The 27,694-nt window shown below is 41.5% G+C and overlaps 1 protein-coding gene across 1 annotated transcript in view; it reads left to right on the top strand.

Moving 5' to 3' along the window:
- Window positions 1–20,858: 20,858 nt before the first annotated feature.
- Window positions 20,859–27,694, top strand: part of ABCC4 (ATP binding cassette subfamily C member 4 (PEL blood group)) — a gene marked incomplete at both ends in the record, with an annotated part of 149,712 nt that continues 142,876 nt past the window's right edge. The window contains one exon of the mRNA XM_080612854.1: window positions 20,859–20,932. Coding sequence (XP_080468980.1) covers window positions 20,859–20,932 — 74 coding nt within the window. The remainder of the gene's footprint in view (window positions 20,933–27,694) is intronic.

Consider the following 27,694-nt stretch of genomic DNA (forward strand, 5'->3'; position numbering starts at 1 on the left):
GAGCAAAATAAGTATTTTCTTGTAAACAGTGTTTTTTGTGCCTCTGTATCTGTACTTGGTCATGTCCCAGCAACGTTTGCATATTTGCCTGGGAAGTTCTCAGACTGAAAAGCCAAGCTCCAGAATACTTCAGGACAAGAATCAATGCAATTACTCCTGCAATTTCATGACAGAAGTGGTGATGTCTGAGGAAAACTTTGCTATTTCTTACAGCAGTGTGGGGTCTGAAGACTAGGAGACTAAATGAATTTCATTAGCAGGATGACAGTATTTACATGTGAGTATACATTGTGCTAATGTTTGTGGTTTATTGCTATTATTTCATTTGGCTTGGGAAGGAAATGGATGGGAAACAATATCACTGGGAGTTTTTTGCTGGAATAACTGAGAACTGAAATGTTGTTCAGAGGCTGAGCTTTCACAGGAATGAACACTTTGTACTCCCAGGTGAAGCTGGCTTCTTAGGGGTTTCAGGAGCAGAGTGCAAGTGAGAAAAGCTGTGCCTTCTCCCATCTGGTCCTTGGTCCTGGGCTGAGGGCACTCTCCTTTTCCTCTTTCTCTCCTCACCTTCTCCCTGTGAAACACAAGCTGATGGCACGGCAAGAAACAGAGTGGAGAAGGGAAGGAAAATAAAAGGAGGGGAGGAAATGAGGAAAGGGTAAAGGAGTGCTCTGCAGTCAGTCACAGTCACTGGCTAGTGTTGATCCATTCCTGAATATGGATGTGTATTGGTAGCCTCAGGGGGATGATATCTAGGGCTGAAGCCCATGCTTAACACATAGAGGGAAAACCAACTTATCTGTGATGTTCTAAAAAAGCCTATTGCCTGCATTTATTATTCCTGGGCATCCTAAACCAAACCTTGATCTTCACCCTGGATGACTGAGCTGATTGGTGCTACAGTTTTGAGTTTGAAGGAGCAGAATCATGGGGAAGAGCTTTGAAAACACTCATAATGTCTGATTCAACATCACTTCATCTCAGTCATCTTTCCTCTCACATGCATATATTGTCTTTTTTGTCTTTCTTTAATGTTGAGGTTTTTACTCACAGCCAAGAGATGTTCAATCTGGAAGCTTTTTCATTTTTGAGGGAGGACTCTAAGGGAGTGTCCAAAAGAGACTGTGTGTAGATGTAAGGCAAAATAAGACTATTCATGTGACTTTAGTGAACACAGAACAAAAAGTACTTCTTTATTTGGGCTGGCAACTACAATCTTTCTGCAAGTTCAGTATCTATCATTTGTTTTTTGGAACTGGCCAAATTCCAAAAAGCAAATGGTTTTCAGAGACTTGGAAGAGACTAAGTGAAAACCCCTTCAGCAGCAGGTATTTTACAGCTCTGTAAGCAGTGCCGTGCCAAAGCCTCTACATATATATTCCAAACGTTTCAGTGTTTCTCCCTATGCCTTTCAACAGATTTGTAGTGGCCTCAGAAAGCAGAGGACTTTGGTTTAGGCAACTGTAATCAGATGTTAGTACAGTCTCTTGTTTCCTGTCAATGGCATCTACACTTCAGTAGTGGTGAAAAACATGCTCTTTGCAAAAAAATACTGTTTGATTTACCATTCTCTCCTGGTATTCATTACTGTTCCAATGCAATACAATTCATCATGCTAATTCTTACAAGAAAATGCATTTCTTGACAGGTACATACCATTGCCTGACTCCTGGTTCATGATTTACAATCTTCTGAAATCACTGTTCTATTTGGGATTTGATGGAAGCAGGAGTTGTATGTTTACTGAGAAGGGCAATCACAAAAGAATAACTACCGAATTGCTGCTTCCTCGGCTCTGGAAACTTACAAAATCTCATTCAGAGAAGAGAAAGAAAGTACCTTTTAAAGTGTAAAATTCTTTGTCTACCCACTACACTCAGCTGCATTAAGCTGCATGACACACCTGCTTCATAGATCTCCATCCAAAGTTCAGCTACAAGAGCACAGCCTTATTTGGCTGTAGCTACACCGATGTCAGTGTAACTGCCCTTGGCGTTAACACCTTCCACAAAGCTGAAGTTACTCACCTGGTTTATTTTCCTTTCATTTTCTATCCACTTCAAGTGGTTGAATACTAACACTGATTCTTGAACATAGGTAGACAGGTAATGTTTTGAAAGTTGTGCTTACAAAATGCATCTCTTATCTTCTCGAAATGAAAGCATGGAATTTGCCATTGAGTACTTTCTTCTGATTAAGCTAAGCTAAGGATGTGACTACACATACGAACAATTACACAGAAATACTCATTCGAGAGGACATATACCGCTTTAGAAAAAGAAAATATGAAGGCAGTCCGTATCTCTAATGTAATACGCATATCACTAATGTGATAATTTTGCAAAAAATAAGGAATGAAAATGTGGCTAAGCAAGAAACCATGTAGGTCAAAGTGCCTTAAAATATTACCTTCCTGGGTAATGCTGGCAAAGACCACCTAACTCAATTTTGCAGAGGAACACAAATCTTGGAAATTGTATCTAAAAAGTAAATAGCTCAGATAATTTGGAATGACTGTGATGGAATGTAACTTTTGGGAATCCAAAAAGAATATGATGGTTTGTCAACAAATTCCTTTGTGGTTTCTGTCTGTTCTTGATTAGCCTCTTTTGCTCCCTATGTCTGTTCTTGTGTCAGCTCTCCCTGTTTCTTGACAAGTCCTTTACTACGTATTCATTCTGTAATGTAAAACTTTGGCAGACATAGATGTATGTAATCTCAAAACGTTAGCTACCTGAGCTGGTTTCGCCCTCCTTGTGCCCACAAATTTTCTAGATGTATATTGAAAATGTGCATTTTCTGTTTCCTTAGTAGCAGTAGAGCATATTACTTCTGACTGTCAGAGATTACAAATTCTTCTCCAAATAGTAATTTAAATATCAGGAACTGATGTAATTTTAAACTTGGTTTTGAATTGTGTGCTTTATGAAAGATCTGATTCTGGGATAAAACTTAATTAAGTGGTCACAAGATGATTCAATTTAAGATAAAGGGGAAAATTAAGGTAGTTTTGCAACTAAGCTCCCTGATTTTGAAAGCAGAAGTGGTGATGATTTCATAGGATTATCACTGAAATCAGCTGCATGAAGTTTAGGGACTTGAATGGAGAAGTCTGTAACCTGGAGCTATACAAAAAAGCAGCTGAAATCTACTGGATGAATAGGAAAAAAGTGAGTACCAGAGACTATTTTAGCCTACTAAACTACTTCTCTGTAGTACAGAATGCAGTGGGGTAACATTAGGAATGCCAAAAATCAAACTGACTCAAAGTTCACAGAGAACTTCAAAATAAATGACAAAAGGTCTTGAGGTGTACAAAGTAGCTGAGGACAAAGAAAGGAAAGTTGGATCAACTGCATGGAAATGTGGTGCTGGTATAAACCCAAAATGAAAGGTTGGGTCCAGTAAGGGGTGTGGGTTGTATACTAATCAATACTCAGTCAGGAGTGCCCATGCAGTTATTTGTTATGCATTGACTGAGGAGAGGTAAGTACTGTTAATGCAATTTGTAGCACCAGCAGGCTGTAGAGTTCAGGCATATGTGAGACTTAACAGAGAGCATGAAAGGGTGCTCTAAAATGATGTTTGTCTTCTGGATTTAAGCATACTATTTAGGGCTACAGAAAGTGCCCCAGTGAGGCCTGGACTGGTTCTGTGCTTAGTACATACCTTATACTTTGGGATGCAGGCGACTGGCTCATGGCTGCCTTAGCTAAGATGGGGAAGAGGAATAAATGGAAAAAAGCAACAGTCAGTTCTGCAGAATAATATATTAATTAAGGCAGCCAGCAAAGATGTGACTGGAATGACAACCCATTCCTCAACTTGTGTAAATCCAAACCTCCAGCTCCTAGGTAAATCCTGGAGACTCCATGACAAGTGAATTAGGGAGCAAGTGTGCTGGAGACAGATTTCAGCCTCTGTCCTTGGCAGCCACACAGCTGCCAAGATTCATGATTTCAGAAAAGACATTAGACCTGACTTTGGGGTCTAACAAGTAAGTGATGTAGTCAGACAGGGAGACACCTAACATCATCTCATCTTGCAATTCTTGTTATATCCACTGAAACAGGATAAAAGGCTGAAACAATTTAGGTGTGAGAAGCCATCTAAACACAGGCTGATGTAGAGAGTATAAGCTTGTGTTATCTTTATCGCTCAAAATCAGTAAAGCAGAAAAGCTTCCATCTGGCTTGTTCACCCCTCATAATTGATACCAGCACTTAGTGGGACACAAAGTCCTTCTGCAGTGTGCAAAACCTTTTGAGAGTCTTCAGGGTGATATTAAAGCAAAAAACGACACAGCATCTTTATAATTTCCACATGAGTGAGGCAATCAGTGCCTCTTGCCATAGAGTGCAGAAGCAATCTGTGCAGAGTTCGCTTTGTGGATGCAGATTTAGGCTCTTTCTCCCATGGCAATGCTTCAGTGCTTTTGTATCCTTCAGTTTCCAAAAGGCGCCTGCAGTGTGACCACGCTTCTGGAACTGCTTCTTTCTACCAGGGCCTCGAGGGAGTCATTGCCACTAGACCCGTCTCACAAATTAAAAATTCCTGCATCTCTAATGACTGGATCATCTGCAAAATCTTTTAATCCAATTTCCAAATGTTTTAAAGTAACAGAAGTCCCATTCTCTGCTGGAGAAAAGGAACAGCAGGTCTACCAGTTCCCCTGTTTCTTGAACAGTTTGAATAGGAGCAGAGCTTTCACCTTCCTCAGGAGACAGTTGTAAATCTTTTGATTACCTCAGGGTTCAGATGGAGCAAAGCCAACAGATTTGCTAAGATGTTTGACCTGACCTGTATTTGGAAACTCAGGCTTGGTCTTCATGTAGATGATATCTACTTAAAATCTCTATCTTACGTTTTCCATACAGTTTCAAATAGATGGAGTGCTTTAAATTGCAAGGCAGTAGTGTTACTCCTTATTTAAAATGCAAACAAAAAGCCTTTAAAAAGCCCAGTTCTTTAAAACTCCATTGCAACGATTTTGTTGAAAAATCTCTAATGGATTCAGTTCAAGCATGCTACAAATGTGCCACAGATTGGGCCTGTGGAGGATAACATAATAGTACTTAAGAAGTTTATTATGTTTCACAAAGTGTCCTGTAGTCACTCACGAGGTTATGTACTAAGATCCGAACATTGCAAGAATAAATTGGTTTTTTTTTTCTTGCAATTGTTTTGCAGTGATGTCAAGCGATGTCAAGAATTAATGTTCAAGTGTCATCGATCATCGTTGCTCATGTTTGCAAAGCCCACAAATCTAAATAACTCAGTCATGAAGATATTTAACATTATATCATCTAAATTAATGGAGGACCCAGGCACCTACATACCTCTGCCAGTCTCAAATCCAAGGGCTGATGTCCTATATTGCAGCACTGCTGGGAAGGCATTCAAGGTCAAGGTCCTGTACAACCAAATGCAACAGGGAGAGTCAAGCTTGTTATGAACATATTAATGTCACAAGCAATAGCAGATAAAACAGAAAATAACATTATCCGGTTCATAAAGCAGAGCTAAGTGATGCTCTCACCAGCTAGTTGGTGTGTGGTAGCCACTGCCATTAGGCTGATGGCACTTTTAATGCAACAACTACATCACATTCTCGGGTCTTGCATTTGCCTGGACATGGTTCCTCTTCACTTATTTCGTCAGCCAGTAGCAAGTGGCTTGGCATAGGAACCACAGTAGGCACCAGAACTGTCCAATGTGGATACACAGAAACACATGAAAGAGAAAAGTCAAATGTTCCCCATACTTCGTGGTCTTTGCTGTCTCCTCCCATCCACCTCTAACCACCCTTCATCTCAGAGTCCTCAAAGTATGGCTCTGCCCTCAGTTTCTCCAGAAACTGCAGCAGTAACACTTCAGAGGGGCGAGATGGCACAAGATGACCCACTCAATAGCTGCCTTATTCCTACCTAGTTTCTGACTATACTGGCCACTCAAGAAGGAAACACCATTCAGTGTACTCTGTCACCTAGACAGCCTAAAATCATGTCCCCAGCACTGCTTAATTTACAAGTACAGAAGAGGTGTTAATCTGTCAAAGGCATATCCAGCAAAACAGTATTAGCAAACAAGGCTTTTGGTGTTGGCTGGATGTCGTGTGACTCTTCTGAAGAGATGGCCCCAGCAGTCTAGCCTGCTTGGTCTGGGAGAGGGAAAAATACTTCCCAGGACTCTTAGAGAGGCATACAGGCTGCCAGAGCTGGCAATGTGGAAAGGTACCATCCCTGACAGAAAACTAACTTTGCTCTTCCATGTCTGAGAAAAGAAATCTTCCTGGGTTTGCCTTTGAAGCATACCAAAGCCTGGTTTTGGCAGGGGGCTGTGCCTGCAACAAGCTGTGAGCTCCTTCTGCAACGAGAGTGAAAAACAGGAACAGGCCTTGAGGCATGCAGGGAGCTTACATATCTTGGTTTATCCTTGGGGCTTTCTCATTAGATAGTTGTGTGTTGTTCTAACCACATTAGCTGGCTGAGTTGCCTTGGCTGAGTTGGCTGGAGGCAAAAGGCACATATAATTCAGGAGTCTACTGTGAAAGGTATAGCCAGGAAAGTTTCATCTGATATCGTGGAGTCTTTCAGACCCCTGGCAGTCAACTTCCACTATCCAATGCCAAATTTCTGAGTTTTCTACAATGATCTGAGGGTGACAGTCCCAATGTTACTCTGTCTTGAGAGACCCACAGGGAGTATGAGGTTGCCTTTCTCTGGGTGCAGGGTAGAAGGGTCTACATTTGTCCATGACCTTTATGAAGAGAATGAAACTGTTCTATGAGCAATGGTAACCGGCTTCTGTTGGGTTGCAAACACATCTTGTTGCAGATAGGCCTTACTGCCCAAAGTACTCCCTTCTCCTGGCTTAGCCTATGTCCCCCAAAAGGATGTGCCCTCTGCCAGCCAGTAGTCTGAGCTCTTCTGAATTTTGAGCACCCAAAAAGAGGCATAAAGGCTTCCTGCCAAAAGCCAGGGATGGAGGGAAGCACATGGCTCACTGTAGGATAGGGTGGGGAGGCAGAAAGGTCCTGCCCCACACCAGTATTTGGGCAGACTGGGCTTATGGGAATGGGTTCAGGTCACTGACTCTGGCAGAGCTGCCAGGTATACCTCAGGAAATCCAGGAAACAATATGGAAAGCTGTTAGCCTGGAGGACTGGTGCTTGATTTTTACCTGCTGTTTTCCTATTAGACCTTGATGGATAAAGGCACAAGGTGGTTGTGTAACATGGACAGCCAGTGCACATGGTGCACATATATGGAGTGTGTGGTACAGGCACCATGGGCGAGAAGTGGGGAGTGTGGTACAAGTAGGATGCTACACCTTTGGGCCCTGTCACTGCAATAGCTTTGCAGCATACACAGTGTTCTCTTAGGGAAAACTGCCTAATTGAGTAGCTCTTCCTTTTTTAAAATGGTTGTTGCAGGTGTTATTGGTGCTGCTCATCTTTCATGCTATGATTAAAGCACTTGAGCAAGAAGTGTACATTTAATGTGCATAGCAGGGATAAGCGGCATCTTATTTCTTTGTAATTAAAAAAGCCCACAAACAACTAAACACAAAGCCACTCGCATTTAAATATTTAAGATTTTATTTTTTTATTTTTATTTGTCTGCTGTGATATTTCATGTCAGATCTGTTTCTGGGCAGGAGAGGAGACCGACTGGAGGGAAACAGTTGTGTGTAGCAGTTCAGGGAAGTGGCTGCATCTGTGTCTGTGTAAGAGTAAATGAAGTGCATGCTTTTGATCTCGATTGCATCCTCCGACTAATATAGAAATGTAATAATAAAAATCTGCTTATAATAAAAATGAAAAGGTTAATTATTCCAGTGCCTGTGCAGATGTTATTGATAATGCTTTTTATGTGAAAGAACATGAACAAAACAGATCCTGGACTTTTAAAGAGAGAGAAGAAAGGAAGAACCCCAATAGTGTGCCAAGTTTTAAGAAGAGAAACCCTTAAGGGAAAGAAAAATAGAAAGATTGAGAGTGTAGAGTGGAAAAGCAAATATTAAAAACTATGAAAAAAATCTTGTCACTACCACATTCATTAGAAAAATTCTATTCTGAGTACCCTTTGTAAAATATCAAAGTTTTATACACCAGCAACAAATAAGAAACATAAATGAAATCAGGAGGGTTTAATTACATTATATATTGCTTCAGTTAAGTCTTGAGTTACTTGCATCCTCAGCCTATAAATGCACTGATTCTAGAAGATAAAAAACGCCCTTTTATAGGAGCAGAGGAGTAGAAATCTTTGAAACAGGTACTGCCGAAATCCAGTAATAAATATAACATCCTTGATTTGAAAAGCCTACTTAGGGCAGCAATTCTCAAAAGGTTTCATGTGAGAAGAGGCATGAGCTGGACAAGAGCTAGTGGGCCCTGGAACTGAGGGGCAGGACTGCTGAGTTACAGAACCAGCAGGAAAAGTCAAGGATATCTGCCATGTGCCATCCAATTTTAATTCAGGAAAACCCCACAAGCCGCATGTACTACAAGATTCAGAAATGCTAGTTTGGAGTCAGTTTAAAAAGAAAACATGAATTTGTAGCCCTAGAGGAGCCAAGAAATGATGCCTGCTAGCCATGGAAAGGGGATGTTGATAAAAAGCCAAATAGTGATAAATTTAAATGTGGGCCCAGAGAAATGAAATGCAGTGAGAGACTGCTTCAGGCTTAATAAAATCTAAATTAAAAGTTTGGGGTCTAACACTTTTGGGGTTTAATTCACTTTTTAGAAGGGATAGATAGAGGAGGACTACCTGTATTGTTGAGTCAGTATGAAAGGAAACACAGGGAAGGGGATATGCAGGGATCAAGATATGCTAAAGAGAAAAATTAAATGTAATAATAATAAAAATAAATTATTTTCTGAACTTTCCTCGGATCACAGTTTTTGTGAAATATGTTGCAAAATGTTCAGTGGTCTTTTATAGAAGACAAGTAATTCTGGCAAGACAATTTATTATGGATTTATGGAACTGTGTGAATAAAAATCCAAACTGAGATTGCAAAAGCAAAGAAAAATATTTTTTTTTATGTTAAATAAAATATTTTAATAATTCTATTTGAAATTACTTGTTCAGTCTGGAATTTCTTTTAAGATCAAAAATGTAAAGTGCTCAGATTCACAGGCTGAATAAAAAGCTTTCTTCAACCTGAAATTAACCTTTTCTGTGAAATTGCCACCAAATAAGAATTAAAAAAGTATCATTCACATAGGTTCATCCATGCATCTAACCACCAGAAGAGCATCATTTTTCCACTTCCCTTACTGCTTTCACTCTCTATCTTCTGTCATTTATTATCATTTAATCATGCCACCATTCATCCAAGCAAGAGCTGAACTGTGCTTGTTGCATGATTAGGTAGCAAACCCTTTAAATTAACTGTTTCACTAAAGAAACCTATTAGATTAAAGGCATAAATAGAAAAGGGTTTAATCGAATATTTATCCAGTGCAGTCAATCAGGAAAAAATGGTTGCCATGGCAGCTAAAATTTCTCTGTACAAGTGTTGGGAGTTGTGATAGTTCACTGGTCAAGCCACAAACTTGGGAGCCCCTGCTACTACAGACTTCCCCTTTGGAAAGAATGCAGAAATAGGCAGCAATATAGCATAGGTACCTCTCGGCTTTCTTCTCTACTTGTTCAGCTGACACCAAATTTAAGTGTGTGGCGTCTTTTAAGTTGCAATCTGCTAAAGAACATGTACCTTTCTGCCTTCTGTATTGGTCTCTTGTCACCAGTACAAATTAGGTCCACACTAAACATGCTTTGCAAATGATTTTAGTATCATGTCCCATTGGGGAGATAAAGATGTTCCTAGCCTAAGCATTTCGCTTTGTGACCTGTAATAGTTCTCAGCTTGAAGTAAAATTCTAAACTTATATACTGGCTATTGTAAGGCAGCATGAGCAGAAACTGAAATGCAGGCTTATATAGGCATTTATGGAATTAGGCCATCATATCACCACTGCTTTGCTGTGTGATTTTTCTCCTTGTGACAAAGGCAACGAGAGCTGTTTCCATGTTTCTTTTGTAATGATGCCCCACCGTTACTGAAAAGCACATTATGTGAAATGTTACCTAGTTCACATAAAAGTGACAACATGTGTCACTTTATATGTGATCTGGACTCCCAGCAGCTTAAATCCTCCTGAATAAGTAAGAGTTGCAGAGATGCTTAGTGATGTATTTCATATTTAGACTTACCTGAAGGGTTGTACAAAGAATGGGAACAGGCTTTGGAGCTCACTGGGAGCTCAGTAGGATGCTAGTTTTGTTTTCATTTCCAAAAGTCCTATTTAATCCTATTTACGTGTTTGAGTGCTCTCACTCTCATTTATGTTTAGATATGTCCAATAAAACATCTGGGTGTACTGAGTCACTCCTGCTGAATAGAAACTCTGGAGGAGGAAGTGGAGAGCACTTACCCAGTTCACCTACTTACAAATGTTCCGAGGCAGAAATTAATAATGCCACACTTCTCTTATTCTGGGTGGGCCTTCTTCCCTCAAAGAATGACCTTCCTATAAGGAAATACAATTCTTACAAAATTACTAAAGGAAAATATTTTTTAAATTTTTGCAGGTTAAATGACTCATTCAAAGGGTCATTATTTAATGTGTAGAACAAAAGCTGGCAAGTTTATTCTTATTCTTTTCCTGTCATAATGTAGCTTCTGGGAATGCTGCTCCTGAAGGAGAAGCACTATGCCAGTACTAGACAATTAAAGAATAAAAAGGATAGTCAATGCCCAGGGGAGCTCAGCATTAAACTATGAAGACAGTGATTTGTCCAATCCTCTTGTAAACTCTGCATTATAAAGACTACTTGTTAGGAAAATAACTGTTCACTAAGGGTTTTTACTCTCCATTTTCTTCTGTTGAGAAGGGCAGGAAGGAAGAGCCATCACTATAGGTGCCAAGGTGGAGGGGGGATTCAAAAGATCTCATTTACATTGCTAGCAGCATGGCAGGTTTATGGAAAACTAATTCAGTCAGAGGCTCCTGTTAGGTGTTGCCTGCACTTAGGAGGTGGGAAGCTTTGGTGTTTCCTTTTAGTTACTGCCAGAGAGAGAGGTGGTGCTTTTGTGCAATCCTCTGATGGCTGGTCATCTCCTTTGAAGATGATCTGGAGAAGAAAGGGGCACACATGGTAGCACCGACTTTCTGTGTCAGGAGGGACGATAGTGTAGCATTTGCCTGCTGTGGAGTATATTTCGAAGGGTGTGAAATGCATTTAGTTACAGAAACAGAACTACAGCGATATAGCCTAAAGCCATCCCATGCACAGAGATATGAGCCTATAAATATACACACAAATCTATCCCACCTATTACTGCCTGATCACAGCCAAGGGAATTTGTAAGAGTTTCCTCTCTGTCAATTTGGTCTTGAATTTCAGTTGTTGTCAGGACCTGATGTATATTGGTGGCAGCTATTTGACACTTCACCATCTGCTGGTCACTTTAGTACCTGACACAACCATCCTCCTTCCCTGTCCCCCTTTCATGGTTAACCTCACCTCTTTTATCATGCTCGGTCTTCTACCCTTCTACCTCATTTTCCTTGCTTCTCCCTCTGGCACCAGTTTGGATCCACATCCTCTGCAAGCCTTGGAGAATACTTGCCCCCTTCTTACACACAGCCTTTCTTCTGTTATTCTCTGTGGTTCATCCAGCAGTCCTTACTACCACAACTGTTGTTCTTATGCTGACATTTCTAACTTCATGGTTACTTCTCCTTGTGCTGTGCCTGGAACTACTGCTCCTCTTCTGAAAACATCCACAGCCTTTTTATGTCTTTCTGATCTAGGGTATAAAGGTTGAAAGGCCATCAGAATGAAGATGCAGGCAGAGGATTTGATCAGAGAAGTAAGAATTGTCTGGTAAGGATGAAGACTGATAAAGAAAAACATTAAGATTTAATGAATGCAAACATGGCCACAGGATTCCCAGGAATGCTTTGCAATTTAAAAGCAAAAGGAGAAGGTGCATATGTGTAAGTTTACATCCGGCCAGTTCAAGTCATAGCATGGGAGTGCTCCCAGATCTCTCACCAACACTAACCTTTTGCACATTAGCAAACACAGGTACCTCTTTCTCTTATCTCCCACAGAATAGGACACTGTGAGTTAGTTTGGTGTGATGCATCTGAAACCATGACATTCCCCTCTCTTTTTTACATTTACCCACCTGCCTGTTCTCTCTGGACTACACCCACTTTTGGACATGAAGTCCTTGGCCCACAGGAAGTACCATGAAGTGCAGAATACAAGGTGTACATCCCTAAGGTAACAGAGAGTAGTGTAAACATATGTGTGGTCTGTTCTCTGCTTTGTCTTCCATAAACTGCTGCTGAATTCAAGTTCCACTGCTTGCCTTCCAAGTGCACTGTTGCTTGTTCTCAGAGATCTAAATAAATGCATAAATGACTCATGTAAACATCTTTCCACCACAGAAGAAATAGAATGTCCCTCTGTAAGAGCAAGCTTTGCTATGTAGAAGACAAAATTTTCCACCTTGGTTTGTCTGAGGCTGAGAAACAAATACTCACAGCAAGGGAGCACTAAGGAAGACCTCACTGCCCTCTGCTCTAACCACAATATGTAGTGCTTCAAGCTTTTTTTCTGTAACCTAAACACAGCTGTGGGCATATTAGCTTGAAGTTGCACTAAATCAAAACAGATTGAGAGCAAGAATAAACAACACTTGACATATTAGTCATGGTACTTAACATGTTGCTAGAGGATACCCAGATTCAACAGTGATTAAGATGTTGTAAGAATATATGCACAGAGAAACAGTGGGTATATAAATATCCTTGGTGTCTATGAGGCAATATTTATAGGCATTTGAATCATAGGTTGGAAATTAGGTTGGAATTAGGCTGGAAAAGACCCTTAAAATCATAGAGTCCAACTGTTAACCCAACACTGCCTAGTCCATCACTAAACCACGTCCCAGATGCCACATCAAAACATCTTTTAAATCCCTCCAGGTATAGTGACTCCACTACTTCCCTGGGCAGCCTGTTCCAGTGCTTGGCAACTCTTTCAGGAAAGACATTTTTCCTAATATCCAATATAAGCCTCCCCTGGCACAACTTGACGCCATTCCCTCTTGTCCTGTCACTTGCTACCTAGGGAAAAAGAGACTGACACTGACCTCAGTGCAACCTCCATTCAGGTAGTTGTAGAGAGCAAGAAGGTCTCCCCTGAGCCTCCTTATCTCCAGACTAAACAATCTGTGGTACTTAATTTTGCTTAAATTTACCATTTTAATGTAAACCAAATAAAGAAATTAGCACAAATATAACACAATAATTACATTACAAACATTATAAAACTCTGGCTCACAAAATGCATGTGATTCAGAAAAATTTTTCTATATTCTTCTTATGTAGTCCACCCTTGCTTGAAATACCCCAGACACGTGTTAGGCAGCCAAGAAAGAATTGAGAAGAGCCTTGCAAGTGGTGTGTGGTTAGGTGAGGATGATATGAGGATATCCTGCAGGCCAAGGATATGTGGACCCCCAAAATTGCCTTTTGGAAGCTCTGCATTGGCAGGTGACTGGTGGTCTGCTGAGAGCTGTGCCCAGTACTGTCAGAGAAACTTCTCTTTCTTCTTTTTCTGATGCCCCAGAAAAGTGGGAATTCTGCGTGACCCAGACAAAAAGTCAGGCCGTGGACCTACACGTGCTAGACCCTGGAGAGGCAGCTGAGAGCTAAGGAAGACCTAGTGATAATAGTGTTGACAGCCTGCACTGGCCAAGGCTGAGAGCAACTATGTTTGCAGTCATTTGACATTGTTTATGTTCTGATTTGACTGTCCATACTTCACAGTAAGTGCCTCATATCCAGGTCAAAAAATATGTGACATACTCTGAAGATGGCTCTGCTGGTCTTAGCTTATTTCTTTTAGAACAGAACTGCATTTTCCCTTTTCATGGGTCTCTAGCTTTCCAGTAAAGTTTTGAAAACTGGGTAAATCATCCTTTTTTTTTTTTCTCAGCAGAAAAATGAAGAATTATGATTTTTTTAGATTATTATTTATGCCTGGTCTCTTTCTGTGCCTTCTGTTATCTAAAGCTAACAGTATATGCACACACAGTGGTATTTGACTTTGCATCATGAGGTTCTTATTAAAGGTAGAAATCAAGTTTTCAGATTGCAGTATGAGTGTGTTTCTTTCGCTATTAAAATGTATATGAGTGCTTAATTTTGGGACCTCTAAACATTACTGCACCTGGCACTATTCTAGCTATTTTCCATCTTCATCCAGGATGCTGGATGGCATTAGGCTTTTGCTTAGGCCGTTGCTGGCAGCAAATACTATCCAGGCATCTCAGAGAAAAGTGAAAAACCCCAAAAACCCAAATATATTTTTTAGGGTCATTGTTATTGAAGAAATTTGAAGATCTCTAGTGCATAGATCTGAAAGTGCATACATCAATAGATTTGAAGTCACCATCTGCAATTACTATTTTGAGGTTGGAAGTACTGTCTTATAACAAAATAAATTGTTTTAATTATGTCCCACATCCCATCATAGTTGGTAACCCCAGTAGGGCAAAAGCCACACTTTGCCACTCAATTTAAGCAAGCTTTTCTGTGGCTTTATGTTACAGAAGGAAAAAAACCTCCAATCTATGTATAACCTATGAATTTGTCTGTGTTGTCTTCTGTCCGCTGGCTGTTGCCGAAAATAGCTTTCTTAAACATAAGTCTGGGAATGCCAAATGAAATACGATGAGGATCCAGATGATCTTGACAGTGACGTTTCATTATGAAAAGTGACTTACATGCCTTTTCTTCTTGACCTTGTTGATTATTTGCATTATTACTAGAGGGAAATGAATTCTTCTGGGAAGAAAGGCAGTTTTGTTTGAGCATTTGTACATTGTCTATTTTTCTGACTTTAGCATAGAAGCAGAGTGGCTTCAGGAACAACCGGAAACATCTGGGACATAATGGTGGACCTGCTGACTGTTTTGCTGTGCAACTTGTAAATGCCTGAGTGCTCATGAATTGTTTTTTCCTTCCTTCTTTACTCCTAGGCAAGGGAAACCTTCCATGGTCCCACTTCTGATATCTCTCCTCCCTCTTGCCTATTCAGGTTGACACTGAACGAAAGAGATCATGCAACAGAAACCATGTCGTGTAAATGAATGTGGAAAATGCAAGAGAATGCTGTAATCAAGAAAAGCTTTGAAAGAAGCACAGGTTTTACTAACTCAATTGGAAGAATGTTGGTTGTTTGTTCCTAGTCACTTTTGAAAACAGAAGTTTATAACCAAAGCCATTTGAATTCTGCATTTTTCAGTGTTGTATGTCCTAAATGCTGCTGTAGAAAATTGAGACAAAATTTGTACTCGGATCAAAAGGATCTTCTGATCCTCCGATCTGTACATCAAGGGCACAGTATCACTGGAGTCAGACCTACATGAATGGAAGTGGAAATCAACCATTCACCTTCAGGCTCTGAGAAGAGTTTTTAAAAACTAATTTCCCCTTTGTTGTGTGGAAATCGTGACAATACCCTGGCAATCTTGCCTAGGCAAATGAGTCCATGGGCACTGGCATTCACAGAAAACACAGATGTCAGGACGTGAGCTAATCCACTTTCTACCCTTGGACTTAGGTTGCCTATGTTGAGCAAACATCATGATAGATTATAGAAACATAGAATCATAGAGTATCTCAAGTTGGAAGGGACCCAGGAGGATCATTGAGTCCAACTCCCCGCTCCTCGCAAAAGCAATCTAATCTGTTTTTTAAATGTCAGGGATGAGATGTCTTCATTTCCCTAGGCCATCAATCAGAGTCTGCACAATACTTACACAAGTTTGTTTTCTGTTTGCTGACTCACTCTTGCCCTGAAACTAGTTCAATTTAATTTTTCTGTTACTGTAATTCACTGTTGTTTGGAGATTATCCTGGGCTGTATTAAGCTAAAAAAGCAAGAGATCAGGATAGGAAAAAGGCAAATGAAGGGCAAGATTTTCTGCAACATACCATTTGAAAGAGAACGTAAAGAAAGACTTTGCTCTTCAGAAGGTGTATTATCAATATTAGAGATGTGGGTTAAAAAATCGAACACTTGAAACTGTAATGAACAGAAGCAGGAAGTTAAATGTCTATTACCTTGTGAGACTAGAACAGTGAAATAAGCTCTTAGCTGCTTAGGAGTATAGGAGGGAGGGCTATGTAGCTCAGGACAGCAATATTGTAAAAACACACTAGTTGGTGTTTTAACTAATAGCACAGGGAGCTGCTGCTGAAGGCCTGCTGCAAGCTCATCCAAATTATTGGACAGAAATATCAGTCTCTTAAGTATCTGTGTGAGAAGTATGGAGATGAAATTATTAGGGGCAGCTGAACAGGTGGTAGGTGTGTAAATTTTAACGTTTAGTACAACATTTTCTGATACTTTTCTAGTGCATCAAATATTTAATAGAAAGTAACTGGTTTTGAAACTTAGCAGATAATCAATACAAACTATTTGCTATGGATAAATGATTTTAACATAGTTTTGTGTAAAGCAAGTAAGTGGACATCCAAACATCAAAAGAACTAAAGTATGAAAGTTATCAGAAATATATATGTGTGTGTGTGTGTGATACAATTAAAAAGACAAATGTAAATGGAAATTAGAAGTTCTTTAGGGAGAATCATATTGGCCAAAATAACCTTATTGCGGTAGTCAAAGATGGAGAGGACTCTGGCTTAAACCTCAGACTGATTCAGTAGTGAAGATGGTATGGGTGAGATTCAGTAGTTTAAACATAGGTGCCCACTGTCAATTATAAGGCACCAGACACATGAGCATGGGATGAGCAGATGTAACACAGTTAATGGAAGACCTGAAACCTGGAGGGGTAACTTGTGGCTGAGTGGAATACCCCACCACGTCTAAGATGGAAGAAGGCACCTATGCTTAGACACCTGAACTGCACCTTAATTTAAAGAGAATGAGTAAGTCAATTAGTATAAATAAGAAACTGTGGCATGTAAAAAATTAACATGGGGATGTAGTAAAAGATAGGAAGAAAATAGAGATGGCTAGTAGGGTAACAAGAAGAAATAGGAAGAGCAGCTGAGGAAGACTATTGGTATCCCACGCTGATCACCAGACTGAAATAGCAAAACTACTTACAGCTTGGTTCTGCAGCACTGACATTTGAGTTCTGCAGCTGAACAAGAATAGGCTCCTATGTCTGTATTGCAGAAGGATGAGAAGCTACTCTCCAGTGGATACGTCAGCAAGATGATGAAACAGGCTACCGGATAGTGACAAGCTGGGCTCATAGCCAGTGGGACAGCCTGCATTCTTGCCTGTGGCATGGCAGCAAATAAGGCTGCCTGTTTGTTTTCTCAGGCAGGCATACAGTCTGCCTTTCCGCCTGGCTTCAATCAAAAAAAAAATTAAACTCAAACAATGTACTGTTGTAAAGCCTTCGCATTCTGCTATCATAGCTTGTCTCTGGAAAACTACTCACTCTGATGTCTTTCAAACAGCTTTGAATCTGACTCTGTCCCTGATACTGCATCAGAGACACCATGTAGTGCTCAGCAAGTCTTTAATACGTTCTTTTCAGACACACTCATGCACATGTCTTGGTTCTCTAGGTGTCTCTCAAGGCCCTGCAATATGACATGGTGAAATTGTTCAGCCCTGAAATCAATGGCTGCTTGTCTGAAAGCGAAAGGTTATAGTGCTACATCCTCCACAAGAGTAAGCTTTCCTATTGCATAATGGGAATTTCCTATTACATAATCCTAGTGAGGTTGCTATTGCATAATGGGGATCAGTGGCTATATTTCACCTTAAGGTCCACACACTTTTTCATTCACCATTTGGGATTCAGTTGAAACTGCCCAATTATCTTCTCAGGGTTCTCAGAACAGCAGTTTGTGAACTCCTCGTACTTTAGTGACAAGTGCCACAGAAAATGCACGTGAAGAAACTCGTCAGTCTGACTGCATTCAGAATGAGAAGAGAGTAGAGCAAGGGCTTCAAGCCACACATCATATAGATGCTTATTGAGTGACTATGGTCTTTCTTGTGCAGTGAATAAACAGGTAATCCTGTGTGTTTTCATGTTGTGACACCCTCTGTGATCATAGAATTGATTTCCTTAGCACAATGTATATGCATTTGTTCAGATTTAATTAAAAAAAAATTTAAAAAAATAAAAAAAAAAATTAAATAAAAAATGCCACTGCCTTAATTTGGCCATTAACCTATTTGAGTAGTTGGCTTTGCTAGACTGTTACCGGTATTGCAGATTTACTAAGCTGCACTTTGATTAGTTTGTTTGTATCTTGCTTTTCTCTCTCTCTAAAACAGAAAGAAGATTATTAATTTCATTACTCTGTTATTTTCCCTTCCCCTTCCTGTCCATATGCAGTCTCAGATTTTCTTGAGCATCTTAGTTGCTAATTGCTTCACACTTCTTTATTACTGCATTGGTTTCTAATTGTTATTTGCACACTTGACAGATAGAGCTACAGATTCATTTGGCTTTCAGGGTATTATGGGGTTTGTTGGATTTTATTTTCCCCTTCCTTTTTATTTTTTCCTTCTCCAAGAATTTGCAGGGTGTTTCATTTTGGACTTATAAGTAAACACTTGTACATATTTTAAAACCGAGTAGTGCCAACATTTGTTGCTGGTAAGTCTGGCAAAGGAAAAATGTACTTCTTAAGGTTTGATCTTTGTCCTTTTCCTACCATTACAATCACGCTGCAAAAAAATTACTTTAATATTTTGCTTTAATACTTTTAACTGCATTTTTAAAATAAATTATATGTTCATGACCAGTATTCTATTTCCTTGCCTGAACTAAGAAATGTTTGGATTATCTTTCATTGCATATCTACTTCACAAAGGTAATGCTTCATGAAGAGAAGTCAGTTTTAGATTTACATCTTCCTTTCTCTCACTGCTTGACCCAAACTTTACTGGTGGTCTGGGACTTGCACTGGGCTGTCATACCTTTTAACTCTCCTATCATTATCAAGTTAGACAAATTTGCTTCACAGAAATCTAAACCTGCCAGATTTTGCTGCTGGGCAGAGCTTTTTTCATATGTTTTGGGAGATGATTTAAATTAATTATTCAGGTTCTGGAATACATAAGCACTCTTTCCTTAAAGCATGTCCTTTCAAACCACTGCACCATTTCTGTAAGTTTATTTCCTTGTTTTAATCTGGAAGGATCACAGACAGTTGTTGACAGGTGTACTACTTAGTCCTTGCAAAATTCTGTGGCACGTTGTCTATGCTCAAGCAGAGCATGCTGCTGCCAACCTCATCAGTGTTCACTGACAGCAAGCTTAAGCTTGATTTGTGTGACTTATGGTTATCATAACATCCTTGCAAGCGTGAACTGATGCTCTTCCTTCAATAATACAGTGTGGCCCAGATTCTACCCCTCTTTTATCTTAACAATGTGTCAACTCCAATGCCTCTAAGGTAAGTCAGATGCCATCCCTGTAAACTGTTTCACTGGCAATGCATTTTAGCGGGAAGAGACAGGGCTGGTTGCTGCTGGCCATGAGATGAATACACAGAACATAAGAGTGGTGCTTGTCTTGAGGCTGGTTTAGCTGGGCTGGGAAGGAGCCCAGGAGTTCAGGGCTGTGATTAGCTGTACAAAGTCTGGTTGGAGGATATAGCTGTGTATATCAGGGGTCAACACTAGGTCCAACATGAAATATGGGAGGTTCTTTCTGAACATTGTGAGGGTGGTGAAGCACTGGCACAGGTTGCCCAGAGAAGTTGTGGAGACCTTGAGATCTTCAAAATCTATCTGGGCATGGTCCTGACAACTGCCTTTAGGCTATCCTGCTCAAGCAGCCGGGTTGATAACGTGTCCCGCAGTCTCTTGCAGTTTCCTCTGCTCTCTTCAGTTGTACTCCCTGTGGCAAGCCACAGTGACAGTACTGGAGAGGAGTCTGGTGGTCACTTGCTGAACTGTTGAGAATGGCTTAGAGGGTTTCTGCAATGTACCATCTCCTCGAATATTTAGGTACTACTACTAGCTACTCTTTTGTTTGTTACCACCAAACTACCCTAAATGTTGTTAAACGATGAGGAGTCTTTTTGTTTGTTTTTATTTTTTTTTTTTTTACAGAATCACAAAACCACAGAATGGTTTGGGTTGGAAGGGACCTCAAAGCTCATTCAGTTCCAACCCCCTGCCATGGGCAGGGACACCTTCCACTAGACCAGGTTGCTCAAAGCCCCATCCAGCCTGGCCTTGAACACTGCCAGGGATGGGGCAATAGAACCATCTGCAACATCTGGGAAGGAGAGGTGACAGCAAGCATTGCTGGTGATGTTTGGTCCTATTAAGTGGACTCACCCCTGACCCTCAGTGTGTTTTTCTACCCCAAAAGGCGCTTGGCACCGTGCTCTTCGAGGAGATGCATTTCATCTGGAAAGGACACACACAGAGACGAGAAACCAGGGGCAGAAGAGCGGAGTACCCCCAGCCCGAAGCTGGCCCCACGCTGAGGTGACCCACTCCCACCCCCGCCCCGCGCCGATGCGGCCCTCATCCCTCGTCAGTGGAGACGCGGCCGGCCTGAGGGGCGGTTCCCGCCCGGCGCGGCCTCCGGCGCTGCCCGGCGCCTCAGCTCCGCGCTGTGGCGGGACCCGCGGGCGAGCCGGGCCGGCAGGAGGCGTCCTGCGGCGGGAGGGAGGGACGAGGCGAGGGTGCCAGCGCTCCCGGAAACAGCGCCGGCCGGCGGCACAGCGGCGGTGGCTGCCGCGGTGGGAAGTCGCTTCTGATCCTGCGCTCTCGCCGGGGCGGGTTGGCGCGGCGGGCGGCATGGAAGCGGTGCCCCGCGAGGAGAAGCCCAACCCGCTGCGGGATGCCAACCTCTGCTCCCGGCTCTTCTTCTGGTGAGCGCCCGGGCTAATGCAAGGGGGAGGGCGGCGGCGCCCTGCCGAGGGTTAGCACCGCTCGCCTCACTTCACTTCACCTCACCTGACCTGGTCGCTCGGCTGCGGGGCCCAGCCCGCAGAGACGGGGTGTATGTGCTGAGCGCAGCTCGGAAGGGTCCGGGCGCCCCGGCGGCGGGCGGGGGGATGGGAGGTGTCTGCCGGCGCTGGTAGTGCCGGCTGCCGGTAGTGACTGTGCAGTCGCGGCTCGGCGCCGGCGTGTCAGCCGTGCCGGGCGGGCAGCCGCTCGCACGCAGGTGGCTGCTGGAGCGCGGCGAAGTCTCCTGAGGTTGAAGCCGGCAGCCCGCGGCGGGCGGTAATCCCCGGCGGCCGTGCGGGGACAGCGCAGCCCGCGGCCTGCCCGGCGGCCCCGTTGCCCCGCTGGAGCACGTGTTCGATTCCCTGGGGAGCTGCCGGAGCGTCCTCCGCCGCTCTCCCCCTCCTTTTCCCGGGTCCCCCCTGCCGGGTAGGGGGTGCAGGGCTGCTCCCTGGCACTGCTCCTTTTCCCCGCTTTCATAACGGATCGCGGCCAGGTATTGCTCATCTCGGCAGGGTTTGCTAATCTTGATTTCGGTGTGGGGCTTTCCACCGCTTGAACGAGGTGGTTTCTGAGCTGAATAGCGGCGTGGGAGTTTCCCGATGTAAGCAATGGCGGGGCAGCAGCCTGGCTGCTCCCATCCTCGCTTCAGCTGCAGTCAGTCTGCTGCCTTGGCTCTAGGGAAGCTTGGGGCTTAGCAGAGCAAAGACAGGGTCTGCAGAAGTGCTCCACAAACTTCCATGGGACCAGATGACTGCTAGTCCAAAGTTAGTGCTTATGGTCTTATTAGTGGAGACCTTGGCATGGGTATATATAATAATTCAGAGCAGTGAGGAATTAACAGCTGAACAGTGTAGTTGCTTAGAAATGTAACTGGAAAAGAGGGGCAAAGTGAAATGGGAGAACTTCGAGCTTGTCTGTCTTAGCAAGTCCGCTTTGGAAGAGAGCGGTTACAGAGGTAGTGTTGATTCTGCATCACCTACTTTAGCCTGAGTCAGGGTCATGCTGTGTTCTGTGATGGGGGAGGGAGAAGGAAGAGGGAGATGGCAGGTGGGGCTCTTTTTTTGGAACCCTCTGAAACCCAAGTGAAAACCACTTTGATCCTCTAAGTAACTCAGAGCAGGTATAGAAATACCTTTTGAAAGGCAGGGAGATTTTAAAAGCCCTGACAAATTTTAGCTAAATGCATTTTCAGTCATGAAGATGTCCTTAGAGGTACCCTGTGCAGAAAGAAAGGGTTAAAAAAGGAGGTTTTGTGTGTCTGTGCAGAACTCTTATGTTCAGCATTTTGACCTGTAGTTTCTTCTTTGATGCTGGGATGACAGTGTTGGAAATAGCTTTGCTAGGAATCCCAGGCGGAATGGGATGGGATGAACCTCGGTTGGCCATGTAGCATTCCGGGGCTCCTTCTATTCAGTACCCTTTCCTTTGCTGGAATCTTGTGGTGGTACTGGTTGTTTTGCCAGAAACAACCCAGCTGGAAGTGAAAAAGGAAGTGTGCTGTGCTCATAGCTAGCTTTCTGACTGATCTTACCATCCTTTTTTGGTCCTTCTCTATCAGTCTGTATGTATCGCAATGAAGTGTTCAACAGCAACAACAAAGTACCTTAAATTTCCCATGTTTTAGGTGAGCACCTGAAAGATTCCTTTTACTCCAGACACGTTTGTAGGTTCTCACTGTGTAAAGGAGAGGGTAAGTGGAAGTCTGTGCTTGCAGGATGACAGGCCTGCTGAAAGTCCAGAGATTCACTGTGACTTCATGCTTTGCAGTCAGATGGTAGTCTATAACTTTAGGGCTTGTGCTTTGAAAAAGGGTTTAGTGGGATATGAAAAGCTTTAAAATGCCCAATGTACTGGTTTCAGGCTTTCACAGCTGTATAATTCACGAGAGTGGAAAAACCCTTTTAAAATCTCTCACCTGTGTTGCATGTAATAATGAAAAATACCTGTATATGCTTGATGTTTACTAGCCAGAAAGCATTAGTATTGTTTAGTTAAAATTTCAGCTGAAATGTTGTCTACAGTGGCTTAAATTGAGTAAGCAGAGGCTGTCACTTTTCTGCGGGTTAATACTATTTTATATGAAATCAAGGAAGTATTGAAACACCCTGCATGAGCTATAAATCTCACTTTAGGGGTAGCTTCAGGAATTGCTCTTCATTTCTCCAAAGTATATAGCATCTGACAGCTGTATGAGTACTGCTTTGGTGCTGCTTCATTTTAACTGCCATCTCACACAGGATGTTCCGAAATGTTTTTTTCTGGAGAACTGGAAAAACTATGCTTGAGGAGGGCCGGCCTGGGAGTAGCCACAACCACCATGTGGTTACTCAGGTGTGCCTGCTCTGCTCTCCCAAATCCCAGGTGTTGGCTGCTTGTTATTAATGAGAGTAGAAAGTAGGGCATTGCAGATAGCTAGGCAAGGGTTCTTCTTGCGTCTATTTTATTTATATTCTTCTCCAGAAGTGCAATTTCGCCATTGTAAGGAAGCACACTCTCATTTGTTGCCAGTGATGCAGAAGAAAAGCTAAAATTATTGCCTGGCAGAAACAGGATCAGACTCACAGGAGAAAAGAAGTCATGTTTTCATTGAATTATAAAATGAAGATAATGAGTGTGTAGGCTGAAGACACATTCTTCTCCCATTGTTCAAAGCTTGTCTTCTTGCTTCTGGGTTGTGACTTTGACAAGTATGAGCTTGATGAACATTAAACACCCTAGTAGTACATTCATGGGAAAGAGGAGCATCTGGATTGTGTGTGAATATTGTTATTTTTATAATGCATCCCTTGCGTAATATTAGTCTGCATGTCTCAAGAATAAAAAGCTATTTCTAACAGAATTATGAAGATCAGGGCAGTCACAAAATAGTCTTGTTTTCCCGGTATCTCACTGAGTTGTCTGTATTACCGCTGGATTATCAAGCTCAGATTGTTGTTCTGGATGTTCCTGATGTGAAGGTCAGTAGTTACTGTAATAAGTTCCCATGCTCACCAAACATCTTTAAGCTCGGAATGATAGTTCAGTTATAAAGTTAGCAGAGCTACGGTATATTTCTGGTTTACTTCATCTATATTTTGTTGTGGGTTGTGTTTCTTTTCTTTTTTTTTTTTTTTTTTAATATTTTACTTTTTTATTGCTGGGTTAGCTTGCTGATAAGAATGAGGGCTTTGAAGGATGGATAGGAGTATTTTGTTTCTTTTTTAGGTATGTCCAAGAAAGAGAGAATTCAGTCCAGTGTTTTTCATGTTCAGACGGTTATTCTGTTGTAGAATGTGTTTTGAGTGCAAAAAGCCTTATACTCCATACTTTGAGTTGAGAACAGCATTTTCACATGCTTTTTTCTGCTGGGGATGGTGATGGGGAGTATTAATAACTATACTAATAAATAATAAAAGAGTATTTATCTTTTCTAAATATTAACACATCTTTGAGCTTGCATGTTCATTAAGTAGCAGGTGTATTTTTATTTGCTTACAGCATTTGCTCCCTTGGGTTGTCAAAGGTATTCTAACCATACAGCAGCTGAATTTTTATGCACTCTGTTGTTCAGGCATCAAGTCCACTTCAGTGGAGAGTTACAAAACATGGGCTGTGATTAAATTTTTGGAAGACATTTGGCCTGTTAATAACATGAGAAGGAGGGCAAGCTGGAAAACCTTGGAAAGGGTATCCGGTGGTTTTCCTCAGAAAAAGAAAAGAAATTAAAATCTTGCTAAATTTCATACATTGTAATTTATTTTTAATAATAATTACTTACCCATCACAGACTTGCTGTGACTGTGACATGTTCTTGGCTCCTTTGGAGCACTGAATGCGATCAGCATCCTGAAGCTGGGTGCCTTTTACATCATCACTTGACATGTGGCAACTGCCATTAAAGTAGCTGCATTAAAACGTGAACTGAGAACTTGCCTCAAGGCATCTGCGCAGTTAATGATCCCAAGGAAGAAACGATTGGTTTATCATTACCTGTTGGTGTCTGACAGCATTGTTCTCGGCTTACTAAGCATGTGGTTTAGGGAAAATGACAAAACCACTAAGTCTCCTTCACATCTCTGACTTGGAGCGTAGTGAGAGAAGAGTGAAAAAAATCTTCACCTTTGGATTGAAATGTGAACTGAATGAGGTAAGCGCAGGCATGCAAGTCCAAGGATTTTCAGTGATGACAGAACAGTATATAGCTGTCTGACCAAATGCAGTCATGTCACATACCTCCTGTGTAGCAGAATAAATCTGCACACTTTCCTTCTTCCTTCTCTCTCACCCTATAGCTTAGAAACAGAAGGGCCACTGACTGATTTAGCTGGGCTTTTGAGTAAGCCAAAGTATCACCTGCATTTTAGTCCTGTAATGTTGCTCTCTTCAAAAGCATATCTTGCCTTGCACTGAATGAAGTTAGGGAGAGAATTTTTCATCTTGCTTGGAAGTTCCAGCCTGAGTCCAGCAGTGCCACCATTAAAACTGATCCATGTGCTTTACTTTGTCAGTGAATATATTTGCCTGTGAGGATTTTACATGTTCTTCAGGTAGCAAATTAATATATCAGTAGCATCAGGCATTGCAATTTGCCATCCCACCAATTCGCTGAAATTGGTGATGGTGGTGACTCCGAACATATTCCACTTTGTAAAGATCTCTAAGGAAGCTAGGTTTTACTTCATTTATTGACTTACAGGTGCAAGACAGTTGTGGTACTGTAAGAAACTCTAAAGAAATATGTAAGCATCTTCAGTATAGGTAAACAGAAGACAGATTTTCAATACCTAAAGAATGAAATGGCACTTTTTATTGATTGAAAAAAGACTGAGGATCATCCATACAACTTTGTTTAAAGATGATGCCTTGTTTGTTCATTTGTCAGATACTTAGTATCCTGTAGTCAAATTTGAATAATTCAGTCTCTTGAACTACTGCATTTATTTGTAAATTTTGCTTGTTTAATTGCAAGTTAGCTGCATTATGCAGAAGAAGATAACTGTTGAAAATCATTGTTTATGAGCTAATGAAGTTAAAATACGTGGGTAAAGAGTGCTAAATAGATTATATAATGTACAGCAAGTGTGTGTAAACTATCATAATGTTAGCACTTGCTATCTACAGTAAATATCTGTGCTCAGGTACACAATCAGATGAACTATTTTGAGTACAACAGCAAGCCTGTTTGCCTTTGGAATGCCCTAAGTAAAGCATGCTGTAGCATTTGGGAGAAGAAGTGTCTCTCTTAATTCCTGCAAAACTTAAAAATTAGGAGTATGTTGTGCAGTGGGATTTTTTCCCTTTTTTCCAGAAATCTTTTTTTGTCCCCACTTCTAGAAAATTCTTCAAGGCTTTAAGTATCGTGGAGAGGGAGATAACACAGTTAGATTCTGGGAATGGAAGGTTAAAAAGACCAATCATCTGGGGTTTGGGGGTTGTTTTTTGTATCCCTCATACTAGACCACTTGTAATACCAGTGTGAATTCACAGGTGATTTTAAATCTTCCATTACTTGTGAGAAAGGAAGTTAATACAGAAATTGCTACCATTAGGTTTTAGTAGTTGCATTTTCTTTTAGATATTGAAATCAGAGACCATTATGCTGAACCAAACTTTCTGCATAATGCTGGGTTTCAGGGTCTGAGCCTTTTTCTTGTTGTTGGTTGTTGCTTTTTGCTATTAAACATGCATGGAAGCTGTAACAGTTTTTAGGTGCATTTTTCAAATGATGCAGCTGCCTACTCTGGCTAAGTTGTTTCAGTAGTATCTGCTTTTTTTCCCCCTTTCCTCTTTCCTTGCTCTGTTTGTACTTTTTCTTGCTATCTGGAACATCAGGAAGTACATTAGAGTAATCAAGTATCTCATACCTGGCTGATGCAAGGTAGCTGAACAGCATGAAAATAGCCTGCAATAAATGCAGTTAAGTACCAATTGAGTTACTGTCAGCACCATAAAGTGAATGTTCAGCAACTTAGCTGCTTACGCTGTGCTGGGAAAAAACACCTGCTCAGAAGATGAGATGAAGCTGAGTATCAAAGGTTAATACAGTCCGGCATTGCAACTGGAAGCCTGAAGGGTGTTTTTGAGTTAACATGGCTTTGAAGTAATTTCATTGTATTCCTATTTTTTCTTACTGTAAGCAATGAGAAAATCTACTGTTTAAGCTGCAGTAAGCCAGGGAGGGAAGTTGCAACAAAAACACCAATTGAAAAACATCTCAAGACATACCAGAACTGACTCTGTTTATTAATTGTAGGTGATTGTGTTGATAAGGGATGTGGGAAAAGGCAGCTTACTGAAGAGAATGAGTGAGCGTGTGAAACACAGATAGGTTTAAAAAAAATAATGACCTCATGACTACAAACTGTTGCAGTGATAATTACAAGTTTTTGCAAAATAACACTGGAGTCTGTCAGTGTATGTCCTTCTGTCTCTACATCCCATCCCAGCAGTGCTCCTCTGGACTGAAAGCAAGTACACAGCAGTGTTGGATTTGCACTGCTGGTGTAGAACTTCAAGTCATGAAGGTGAGTAATGAGCAGTACAACAGAGCAGGTGGACAACTGAAGTGAGCTATGGAGGATAATCAATGTGGCTTTATAATCAAAAGGTCCCATGAGGAAACCCCATTTATTTAAAAAAAAAAATAAAATCCAACAAACCAGCTCCAAAGTAGGTGATGAAAGAACGAAATACGTGTTACTCTG

This window comes from Psittacula echo (genome assembly GCF_963264785.1).
Source record: "Psittacula echo genome assembly, chromosome: 3".
NCBI lineage: Eukaryota > Metazoa > Chordata > Aves > Psittaciformes > Psittacidae > Psittacula > Psittacula echo.